Source organism: Pieris rapae, chromosome 11, assembly GCF_905147795.1.
Source record: "Pieris rapae chromosome 11, ilPieRapa1.1, whole genome shotgun sequence".
Classification (NCBI taxonomy): domain Eukaryota; kingdom Metazoa; phylum Arthropoda; class Insecta; order Lepidoptera; family Pieridae; genus Pieris; species Pieris rapae.
In genome coordinates this window covers 6,449,276-6,460,660 of record NC_059519.1, presented here as the reverse complement: position 1 = coordinate 6,460,660, position 11,385 = coordinate 6,449,276, and the positions used below count along the sequence as shown (strand labels likewise).

Sequence of the window (11,385 nt, the reverse complement as noted above, 5' to 3'; positions counted from 1 at the left end):
GGCAGTAGATAGAAAATTGTAGGAGATTCTTATAGTTAAAATGGAGTACATAAACACCTTAAAGATAAACCAAATAAAAAATAAATTTAATAATGGCTTCGTCCGTTAATTACTAAGGGAAATAAAAGTTGAAAATCGTTAAGACTTTAGTTCGTATTTCAAGAGGTGAATGTTCGAGATTTTTAACAATATACTTTAACATGTATGTAGCCTCTAATATATAGAATTAGAATCTTTATATTAATCACGAATAATATTCGAATTTAATGTTCGCGCTTTCGTTTAGTTCAGGTCTAGTTCTGCTAAAGTAAGATACAAGAACTATTGTTACTACCATTACTAGACACCTTTCAAAATACGTATATAAAGTTGACTGAGCAATCACTGACAATCAGAAACATTGTGATGAAATTTGTATGTAACAACAAAATTTCTTACAAGCAATTTTTTTAACAAAATTTTCAAAAGTTCCAGTTTCTATACGATGTCTGGAATAGGGAAATCTTTATTTATGAAAATGGAGCCTTACTTAGAGGATTTAAAACAATAATTTATCGTATAAGAAACCTGGAATTAAAAAAAAATATTCTAATGCTAATACGAAATAAAATACTAAAATTGCGATAGCTCAGTCAGTATGATTTCAATAATAAAAACTAAAATACAAATTTGTGATGTAAAAAATAAAAATAATCTACATAACATACACCTTTTCTATACGCTTCATGCAGAATACCTCCTTCGTTTTCGGGCAAATAATTGAGCCGTGCTCCTTCATCATCTCTTTGAGGGCCTGAAAAGTGAAAGAAATTAAAAAACTGCGTACATAGTACATATGTCAGAAGAAAAACTTCTTTGTAAATAAATTATTACTAAGGTTAACCCAAATCCCCTGAACAATAAATATAAACAATAACAATTTATCAGGGGACAAACAAGAAATATATAAAAATAATCAGAAATATATTTAAAAATGGAAGCTTCGAATAAATTTATTTATTTTTTATTATTTACTCTACTATCCCTACCATCTTGTCCAGGGACTTTTTCTATCTCACAATTATTTTCAAAAAAACAAGAATACATATCATTGCTTACAGTACACCAATTCACAAATGACGTATTACGAATTAAATTAATTAATTTTATTATTAATTATTATTGTTGCGTTTCATTAATTACCCACATGCGCCTAAAGAAGTTTCAGTTTTACAAGAAATTAACTGGTAACAGGATTTATTAGAAAACACTTATATTTTTGGAACATAATTTTTGTAGTCAGTTCCCTACAAAAAATGGGTTAAACTCAACATAGAAAAACTTACCTTTTCGCCGTACACCTGTCCATTGGGCAGCACCATTGGGTGGTTGTGTTCGTTCAGTGGTTTGTTGGAAATGCGGCAGACCAGGCGCGAGTGGGAGCAGTGCGCGTGGGGCAAAGTGGAGGCCAACGAGTTGAGGGGGGGCTGACACGCGGGACAACCTGACACCTTCGTGCTCTCTTTGTAGCACTGAGTGGGGGGGAGTTAGGGAAATTTGAAGATAAACGTTTATTACCAGAACTTTTAACGTCGCCTAGATTTTTAGACGATTTGCTAACTACTAATGAGTACTGTATAGCAAAATTTAGTTGAATTAAAAAAAATACCGCTCAGGAAAATATAAATATTACGTGTAACGAAATCTGAACCGTCTCAATCTAAAGTTTAACTTATTAAATAAACGAATAAATCACAAGTTTTAATAAATCTTAAATCTTTTGAATTATTTTTATTTCATAAGGAAAAGTTTATTTTCTTGTGTAATAGTTCTAAAAAAAAATTTTTGCCCACAATTTTAAGTAAATCAGAGATACAAAGCAACTGCTGCCAACACTGGACTTAATTTCAACCATAATTGAAAGATTTCACAATTTTCAATATTAGCGTTGCAATTCTTAAAAGACCGGCAACGCACTTGCGAGTCCTCTAGCAATGTGTCTTCCGTTAGCGGTATTACTTAATATCAGAAAAGCCTGCCCATTTGTTTTATGTAAAAAGGTTTGTTTTATATAAAAGGTTTGTTTTATATAAAAAGGTTTGTTTTATATAAAAAGGTTTGTTTTATATAAAAAAAGGTTTGTTTTATATAAAAAGGTTTGTTTTATATAAAAAGGATATGGCGTATTCAACGCAGCAAGCCCAAGCTGCAAGGTAACGGGTAGAGCTGGCAGCCTTGCCGGGTGTAGAAGTCTGGCGTGTTCCCAACGGAACTGGCTGACTAACTGCTGCCAGCGACTGGCACGGAGCAGACCAGCATACGGTTCCACTTCTGGAAGTCAAACGGTCACATGTAATAACTGCCCGTTATATGGATTTTTTAATTAGTATGTACGAAAAGAGATCTTATAAAATGTATGTGAACTGCCATAGCTTGTTTCCTATTATTATTTTCATATTGAAGTTCTTGAAGTCATTTTACACATTTCAATTCGATATTGAACTGTTGTCGGCAGGGTGAGCTCAGAGCTCAATAGAGCTTTTTCAAATATGAAATAAATACTGTATATATATACAGTGTAAACTCTATATAACGACACTGCAGCGACTGTGTATTTTAAGGCGTTATAGAGAGGTGTCGTTAAATAGAGAGAAGAAAAATCAGGGTTAGAAAAAAGAAAGACTCGGACTAGGTACAGTGACGTCTTTTGCTGCACCAATAATATTGTTGTATTTTTTTACTTATTTTATTCATATTTAGTTAGATCAAGTTGAATCCATAGCGGACAAACAACGTAAAGCGTTATTTATATCAGTTTTGTTCTTTTCGCGGTACTGATATTCATTAAAACTCATTTAGTGTGACTAAATCTTTTGTCTTTTTCTGTTGAATTGTATGAATAAGAGAGACAATGTTTTTGATAAACCGTATCGGTTTCGTTTCTTAACGAATTTTGAGTGAAAAGTAAGAATCATGAACATAAAATTATATGAAAATATATGATAGACACATCTTTTTTAACATTTGTTTTACAGTGTCGATAGAAATAATGGATTGATTCTTACCAGTATCCTTGGGAAATGCGAGCATTCCCATACAATGCTGTATGTCCTCTAGCTGTCCATCATCATAACTGGAGAAATGCTTCTTGGCGTATTTCACTGCATCCAGGCGCAGGTCTTCACGGACCAGCTCTATGAACTCCTGCAAAATAATAAGTCAGTTAACTGTAAACATCGAGATAATATTAATATTTTATAAACAAGGTATAGTTAAATTCGACTAGTTGTTCTCGTTTTCAGATACTGTAGTTTATCTTTTTTGCACATATCAAAACCAATAGAGTGAAATATAGTTAAATTCGACTAATTGTTTAAAAAAAACAATTCATTTAAACTGTTAGTTAATTCAAAGATCACCATTATATTTCCATCCATAAAGTCCAATTGCCTGATCCTAACCACTTCATTAACACTGCTATGTAAAATATGATAAAAAGGGAATTAATTAGGTATATCAGACCTGTATCCGCGTGTTAAACTCCATAGTGGAGTTCAGTTTGCGCAGCTTAGAGCGATTATCGGCGCACCATTGCAAGCAACGAGCGGTACGACGCGCCCATAACTCGCGTTCGACCTCTGCACCTGCCGCGTATATATCTGGAATAATTGATACATGTTTAGTCATAGATTATTAACATCAGGTGAGCCTCCTGCCCGTTTGCCCCCTGTTCTATAAAAAAAAAAGATTATTTTGATCCTTATATATACGTTATAATTAAATTGAAAGAATTTACGTTTCGATTACAATACGGGAGTGTTGGTCAGACAGCCCTTTATATAAACACACCAATTAAGTAAATATAAACATTTTTTTTTCCCGCCAAAACTTTTAATAATGTCATCAAAGCCGTGATTATTGACCAAGGTAAATAGCATTTTTATATGTGTGCAATAACGATAGAACAAAAATCCCACAATGCGAACACAGATAACAATAGCAAGTTTAAGGACTTCGTTAGACATTTGTAACAGATTAAAAATTTAGACAAGTTTAAATATCAATTAATAAAAATCTTAAAATTGCTATAATATCAAAGATAACAACACCCGTTTGAGACAAAATAATATTAAAAAACACAATTAGTATGTGTCGCATTGAAATAAACTAACCAGACTTCCGTATGTCAAAAAAAGTATTTGCTTTTGACATGAATAAGTATAGTAGGCGTGATGTCAACTACAATACCCTCACTTGAACGAGATCTATATATCCATTTGGCATTTGGCATAAAAATAAATAGGACAGTTAACATGTATGTATGTTAAGGCTAATGTTACATTTAAACATCTTGCTTCTGCTTATATAAATAATAGAAATTACTTGTTAAGTAACTTATACTGCTTTGAAGAAAGATGTATTGGACTTACCAACGTTAGTCAAATCGCGCAGATTACGAGAATCAGCTAGTTTACTTGCGGAGTCATAATAGCCGTTTCTTAGGAAGTAATCGACAATCATACGGTCCAGACGCACTTTACGCCATTGCGTCATCGCCGTCTGAAACATGTCATTTATACAAAATTACTTGAAATTTTATCTCCTCCATATAAGGCATACTTGTATGGAGTATGTTTTCTTAAATAAATATTTCTAAAAGATACTATTAAATACCAAAGGTCCAGCCTTATAATTCATCTGTTTCTTTATAGACTGTGCCTGACATACGAATTCTTACGTTCATACGATTAAGTGTTAATATGTATGTACAAAAAATTCATGGATGCACAACCAAGATTGGAACCCATGACTTCAGGTTTGAATGTTGCACGGGTTGTTTATCCAAAACAGTGGAAAACAGCAATACTGTGTTAGCATTCAATATGTTTCAATTTAACTGAACTGAAACACATTCAAGAAAGCCTTCTATCTATCTATTAAGAACCCAACCAGTCGCCAAACTCCAAAAAAGTACATTGTTTCTTTCATTTTCTGTCATCGTTTCTTAAAGTAGGGCAAATGGAAAAAAATATATAATGTAGTTAAGTAGTTTATGTAACCATTTTGAAAGATCGAAACCAGATTTAAATAACTTTGCTCGATAGAAAAAATCCAAACATAGCCAATTTTTGACATTTTGAATTCATTTCATAACAAAAATGTATATAGAACATAATTTTGTAATTTACACGATATATTTTATCGCAAGCCAAGTTATCCATTTCAGAAAAACAAAATCTTAATGTTTTACATAGGTTAGGTTTAGTAGGTGGACTCATTTTCCACAACTAGACTCAAATTTGGTCCGTTTTACGATAAGCCCTGGCTAATTTAGCCAGCCTAGCTCCTTCCAGAAGCATAGCATAGCAGAATGTTTTACATAACTAATTGTAATTGTTGCGCACCACATTCCACCCCGAGACACTGACACAGCAGTGGCCTTAGCCAATGACAGTGTCTCGGCCACCCAAAACTCAAACTTCCTGGCATCATACCCCCCCAATAAGGGTAAATAACTAATCCAAGGATGTTATATCAAATTGGTAAGGTAAATATAAATCATACCTAAGTAACTTTCTGCCATTACATGATGCGAATTGCATGAAGACTATATCAAATGAAATCTGTACCTTATTTTGTGGCAAATTTGGTTCAACAATGGCCTCTGCTTGCTCTTTCAAATGTTCAAGTCGTTTCTTACAAACAAATGCAGCTTGTACTTCCTCTGCTATTGCATCTGACGCTTTACGCTTCATTGTTGTCAGTTTTTCAACCTGTTTGAGTATAATTTTATGAATATTTAATATTTCTTGTCAATATGAATAGATCATTGAATCTATGTTCTACGAATTTACATAAATAATTTTAAAGAATAGACTGTCATTTAAAAAAATTAAGTTTCAATCAATCTTCATTAAATTGAGTTTTTTTCAAAGTGAGTAAAATGTTTATTAATTTATACTACTACAAAAACATGAATACTTATTGGTATGATGGCTAACCTAAATGAATATTTATGACATAAAAAACAAAAAAATGTCAGTTCCATGCCATGAAAATGATTAATTAAAAGACATCACACTTACCATTCCTCCAAGCAAATTATTGATTTCACCAGCTGTAGATCCACTTTTTACAGCATTATCTAGATCACCAACAGCAGCAACCACTTGACGGGCCTCCACATCAAATACACGCTGAGTGTTGCGGTATTTCTTGTTAAAGACTTCATATGGCACCTATTAACAACAATATCCTATGAGAGTAAATGCCCACTTCATAATAGCAATGATATTTACGCTAATGAATACTACAACTATTAAAACTGTATGTCATGGCTATGAAACATGTACTAGGCCTATGTTAATAGGCATGTATTATATTGGAAAGTGTCCAAACAATAACTAAGTTAAGCATAAAGCATTTTCACAAATAAGCTCATAATTATTTATTTTAAGCAAATGTATATCATAAAATACGGGTTGGATCTTATATTCAATACCTTGAATTTGATTATACTGAGTATGTACGAGTCTTGGGGGACCTTGATTCGAAAACCTCTGTGAGATTTGGAGTAATTTATGCTGCTTGAGTTGTAATTTAAGCTAATTATTTTTTTTTTCGATGTTTTGTGCAATATTAGAAATTTGTAAACAATCCGCCAGAACAGTGTGTTAGTGTTACAGTGCAGATTATTCGTTAAAAAGCCGTTACTTTTTACATTTCTGTTGTTTTCTCGTCAATGTGCGTGCTTTTATTTGTTTTTTTTTAAACTTGGTGAATTTTGCTTGGTAAACGACCCGCTTATGTGGATGACTTTGAGGACGATGGGCCCAGTTAATGTTAGGTATTATATGTATGTTTTGGTTCATTTTTATTTTTCTACTGTTATAAATGTTTCTAGTACTTGAAATTGGTTGGGGGTGATAAGTTTACCCTCCCCCGACCTCAAAATCGAGGTATTGAATTGTAAACCTTAACCGAATTATTGAACAAAAGGGTATCGATCTAGAATAATTTTAAAAGAGTATTTATTTATAGCTCATGTATGCAAATAAGACATGTATAAAGAGAAAGTGATACAAGATAGAAGAAAACTAACTGACTTTCAAAATATGTATTATATTTGACTATACTTTGATATTATAGTTCTTAATGACTTTTTGAAAGTGCCAAGTCCTCATTTATCTTTAGTGATTAATTTTATATTATGACATATAAAGATTTTTTTTTTGTAAGGAATGTAACCCATATGAATTTTAAAAGTTGTAATACAAACAAAAAATACTTATTAACTTTAAAATTCAGTGAATTTCAATAAGGCGCAATAAGCTATGCTAATCACTAAGTCAAAAACAAACACTAACCAATCCAATAAAAACAACCTCCAAAATGTTTTACATGTTGTAATTGTTAGACACCACACATAAACCTCGAAAAAATACTGGCAATTATACCAGCCAAAACGAAGAACTAAACACAACTTTAGTTATGGCGTGAATTTCACCTACCTTCAAAGTTGCGTGTTCTAGAGATTTTATTTCATTCATAGTTGATTGTTTAATTTGGTCTTTTGTTGTTTCCAAAAAATACTACCACCTATTAAATAAATAATACGATCAAAGCTGGTATCAAATCCAACGAAAACAAAACTCAGCTGATCAACGTCAAGTCTCAGGATGATATTCTTGTTTGATCAATAAAAGTTTAATAACTTCTACTTATATTTATAGTACCTATGAACTTAAAACCGCAATAGTTAACACAATTACTTTAAGATACAGGTATGAAATATGAATTGAATGTAGTTTTTATCAAAATTTTGTTTTAATGTACGCTGTTGGACAAAAACAAGCGTTGTCATGTGTCACAATCTATTCAAAAGCATTATCTTATGTACTTTCTTATTTTTTTACAGATATAAGAATGTTTTATAACCTGTGCTATCATATATTTTTTTACCCTTGATGATGGTACTCTAAAATGCAACGTAGGAGTTATACTTTTAGAGCATTCTAAGTTTATTTCAGATTTTAATTCAATATGTATAACTAAATTTTGTATTGTATGTAAATATTTATATAACACATTAACATTATTTAGTTATACCTGTGTGTACATGTAAAGTGAGTATTTATACACCGATTATATATTTTAAAAAATAGTATGTTAGCCCCACATATAAAAATATTAAATGAAACATCGTAGAATCTCTATAGGCACTGGAATTTCAAAGCAGCTTTTGAAGAATATATCAACTGATCAAAACCAAAATTCAAGAAAGTTCCTCGCCGTCTTTTGGATATCACAAACTACTCAGCATTGTTCGTTTGAAAATTCTGTCCTTTAATTTCCAACTTAACTAATGTTCTTTGTTTTGCCTTTTACTTTTCGATTTGGCGGATTAGGAGTGTGCAAGATGGCAAGTGTAGCTCTTCCATGTACCCTGAATCTGCTGCAAAAATTTTGGTAGTATTTTTGGTAAATGCCTTAGATCGTATTCTACTAACAAATTGAGATTGCGGATTTAATATAAATGCGTGGTTCTGGCCCAGGCTTAAGTTGTCTTCTACGTCAACTTTCAAAGGATCTGGGATGATCCTCTGTTTAAATCTAAATTTCAAAACTTATAAGATCTCACCTCAACCCTTTTGGATCACTTCGAATAGCCAACCGCCTTCGCTTACCATACCATACCATATCTACGAGTCCCTGTGGTATTGAAGTTAATAGCTTTGGATACCATGAAAGGTCATGGTATCATTGCCAAATGTGTGCAGGTAATTTTGCTGGATAATGGGACAGGCTTTGATATAGCGAAACACCAGCGTGGACACGATAACAACTTTTCACCTTGCACGGACAAGCACTCATTCTCCAACTTTGTTCCCTTTGGAGCAGAAACTCTTGAGTCGTGAGGGTCACAGGCGGTAATTAAAGATTTAAATTGACACCTGTTAAGTTCCAGTGACCAGTTCCAGCTAGTGCTTGCCTCGTGACGAATGATAAGTATTGTAATAAAGCGAGGATTCTCTTTTGTACACTGCCACAGAAAGTTAATTATTTTTCCTGTTTAACCTAAAGTAAAATTAAAGTTAAAATAATGTAAATACTCTCTCTATATTTGATATGTTATGAATGTGTTCTACGATGTAAGATCTAACATAGAAAACTTGCAAAAATAACAAAGGAAGGAATATTTAATCTATTATTTTCTTACGCCATCCTCATGTGGTTGTATTTGGTTTGGATTAATATAGATTTGGAAAAAAACAATTCAGTTTCATTAATTAGTGCTATTGACCTAAGAAAATGTACCAATTAACTGATGAAATATCTATGTTTGTTTAGTCTTCGTTATAGAAAATTTATGATCATTACATCCATCGAGTGACGTTAACTGTACATGGGTCCTTACATGGGTCTTGGCTTCCTATGTTCTCTCTTTCTCTCCTGTCTATAATACTGGCCATGTAAATTTTATATCTTTTTCAGGTGATCGTCGGGAACTTCAATGAGATTTAATTTATAAAAACGGATACCGGAAGAATAAATAATATATTATTACCTAAAGCATATTAAATAGAATGTAAAGATTTTTTTCTTGCAACGATGGTTTATGACGAAATGGTCCATAGTCTGTTTACTACACTCTGTATTTGTTACGTTATCTGTGTGAAATCGGCGCGTCAGCGGTCGGCGCGTCACATTCCACAAATCCGCCATTTTGTACGTAGCTAGCGGTAATCGAAGGTTCGCTTTCCCGGTTTTGTGGTGAATGCGTGAAAAACTGTAAACTTATTCCGTTTGAAGCTGCCCTTTGACTTTTAATAGAATTAACTTTTATTTAGTGAAAAATATTTTCAGCTGTACCTAGTGCTTTCGTGATAAGTGAGTGCCCAGTAATTGGAGCGCGTGGCTGCTTGTGCCTTTGTTGTTGGATTCAGCATTTAAAGTGGTAAGATTCCTTTAAGAAATCATTTACGTCGAGTTTCAGTGATAGATATTAGCTTTCTATATATATTGGAATGTACGCGTTAAGAGTTCGTTCTAAATAGTAATTGGACTTAATGCGGTGGCGTCGGCTGGTTGAACTCAACGGCGGGCGCTACGCTGGGGTCTGAGTAATCGTTACGAGTGCTTCTGTAATTTACGCCGACGCCACGCGTATCTTCATCAAAGCCGGTCCAGTAAACTTATGATTCTAGAATTTACTGCGATCTCTAAAACTCATGGAAATCCACGCGGTTTAGATATAATATACTGTAGATATATAGGGTGCTGATCATTGACCTACTTATAGGTAGAAAGTATATGCATAATTTATGTTCACTTTCCTATCCTTCATAGTGTATATTTTTCACAATATTGGTTGTTTATAAATGTTGTCTGTTTGGGTAATAACAAAGGCAGTAAGCATAAAGAATTTAAAGATAATATATGTACTAGTAAAGTTCAATCATTAAAGATTAGAATTAGCAGACTTAAGTTGTGACTATATACACCCTCTGTCTTGTTTTAATTATTATAATTCTTCCTGAAAATTACTTTAAAAAAAATGATTTTAACATGGTTAAAAATATTCTTATTACTTACACTGTTGCAATATTTACCTAATTAAAAAAAACTAAGGAAATCAACTTATTAAGCAATTATGTAATGTTTTATACATATTGTATGTAGACCAGGGCATTATCTTGTAAGCAATAAATTCCGAAAATGAATTAAAGTATAACTTTGTACTGAAAGCTCTGTCCCATTGGAAAGTTTAATTAGTACCTACAAACTCCACTGAACTAAGTTTGATTTGGGTAAAAAGTTTGAATGAAATTCATTCAAAAGTTTTACCTCTCATTATTTACAAGTAAGCATGTATTTGTTTTGACTTGTAAGGTTTTAGGCTCAAGATTCTTTCAGTTTTATTAATTTGTATAAAGTTTGTTAAGAAAACAATTGATTTCTTGTTTGTTTGTTCATAAATGTTTCTTTGAAGTTCAAATCTCATTTAATTAGTTCAGAATTTGGAATAAACTTCTTTTCAACTATTTTTTTTATTTTGTTTTATTTCAAAGATATTCATAAATTTGTGAATACATACAAGTGTTATTTTTTATGTTATGGAAAAATATTTTAGGAAGGAGTTTTTTGTAAATAAAATACAAGATGTACATCTAGTATTTTATTTACAAGTTTGTAGTTTATACTAGAAACACAAATGTACATTACATATTTATATAAATACTATCGGATCCGACAGACGTTGTCCTGTCTACACGTCTTTAATTTCAAAATTTCAATTTTTAATAAGCCATTTTGATGAAAATTATTATTCAAATGTTATGACAATATCTAACGATCCACAGAGCACATGGTCACACACGATATAACACAATGATAACAAAACTT

General features: G+C 32.2%; 2 protein-coding genes across 3 annotated transcripts in view; one reads left to right on the top strand and one right to left on the bottom strand.

Annotated features, from left to right (window-relative positions):
• Positions 1–456: 456 nt before the first annotated feature.
• LOC110998765 (E3 ubiquitin-protein transferase MAEA) lies at positions 457–7,845 on the bottom strand. Of its 2 annotated transcripts, none has more exons than XM_045629954.1 (9): positions 7,491–7,845; positions 6,066–6,218; positions 5,610–5,753; positions 4,410–4,539; positions 3,502–3,638; positions 3,045–3,183; positions 2,160–2,310; positions 1,326–1,515; positions 457–793 (listed from the first exon to the last, which is right to left on the bottom strand). In XM_045629954.1, exons 1-9 carry the CDS (start codon positions 7,527–7,529, stop codon positions 695–697), a joined length of 1,182 nt encoding a protein of 393 aa, XP_045485910.1. In that variant the 5' UTR covers positions 7,530–7,845; the 3' UTR covers positions 457–694. The 2 variants fall into 2 exon arrangements, with proteins under 2 accessions (XP_045485910.1, XP_045485911.1); XM_045629955.1 differs by lacking the exon at positions 7,491–7,845 and adding an exon at positions 7,347–7,444.
• Positions 7,846–9,688: 1,843 nt separating this feature from the next.
• Positions 9,689–11,385, top strand: part of LOC110998778 (C-terminal-binding protein) — a 53,090-nt gene continuing 51,393 nt past the window's right edge. The window contains exon 1 of the mRNA XM_022267558.2: positions 9,689–9,937. The gene's annotated coding sequence lies outside the window, so the exon portion shown is untranslated. The remainder of the gene's footprint in view (positions 9,938–11,385) is intronic.

Excerpts from the sequence above, each read along its gene's own strand:
- LOC110998765 (XM_045629954.1), bottom strand. The coding sequence starts at position 7,529 with ATGAATGAAATAAAATCTCTAGAACACGCAACTTTGAAG. Across the intron at positions 5,754-6,065 it reads ATAATTTGCTTGGAGGAATG|GTTGAAAAACTGACAACAAT; the intron begins GTAAGTGTGATG and ends ATACTCAAACAG. Across the intron at positions 794-1,325 it reads GACAGGTGTACGGCGAAAAG|GCCCTCAAAGAGATGATGAA; the intron begins GTAAGTTTTTCT and ends TTCACTTTTCAG.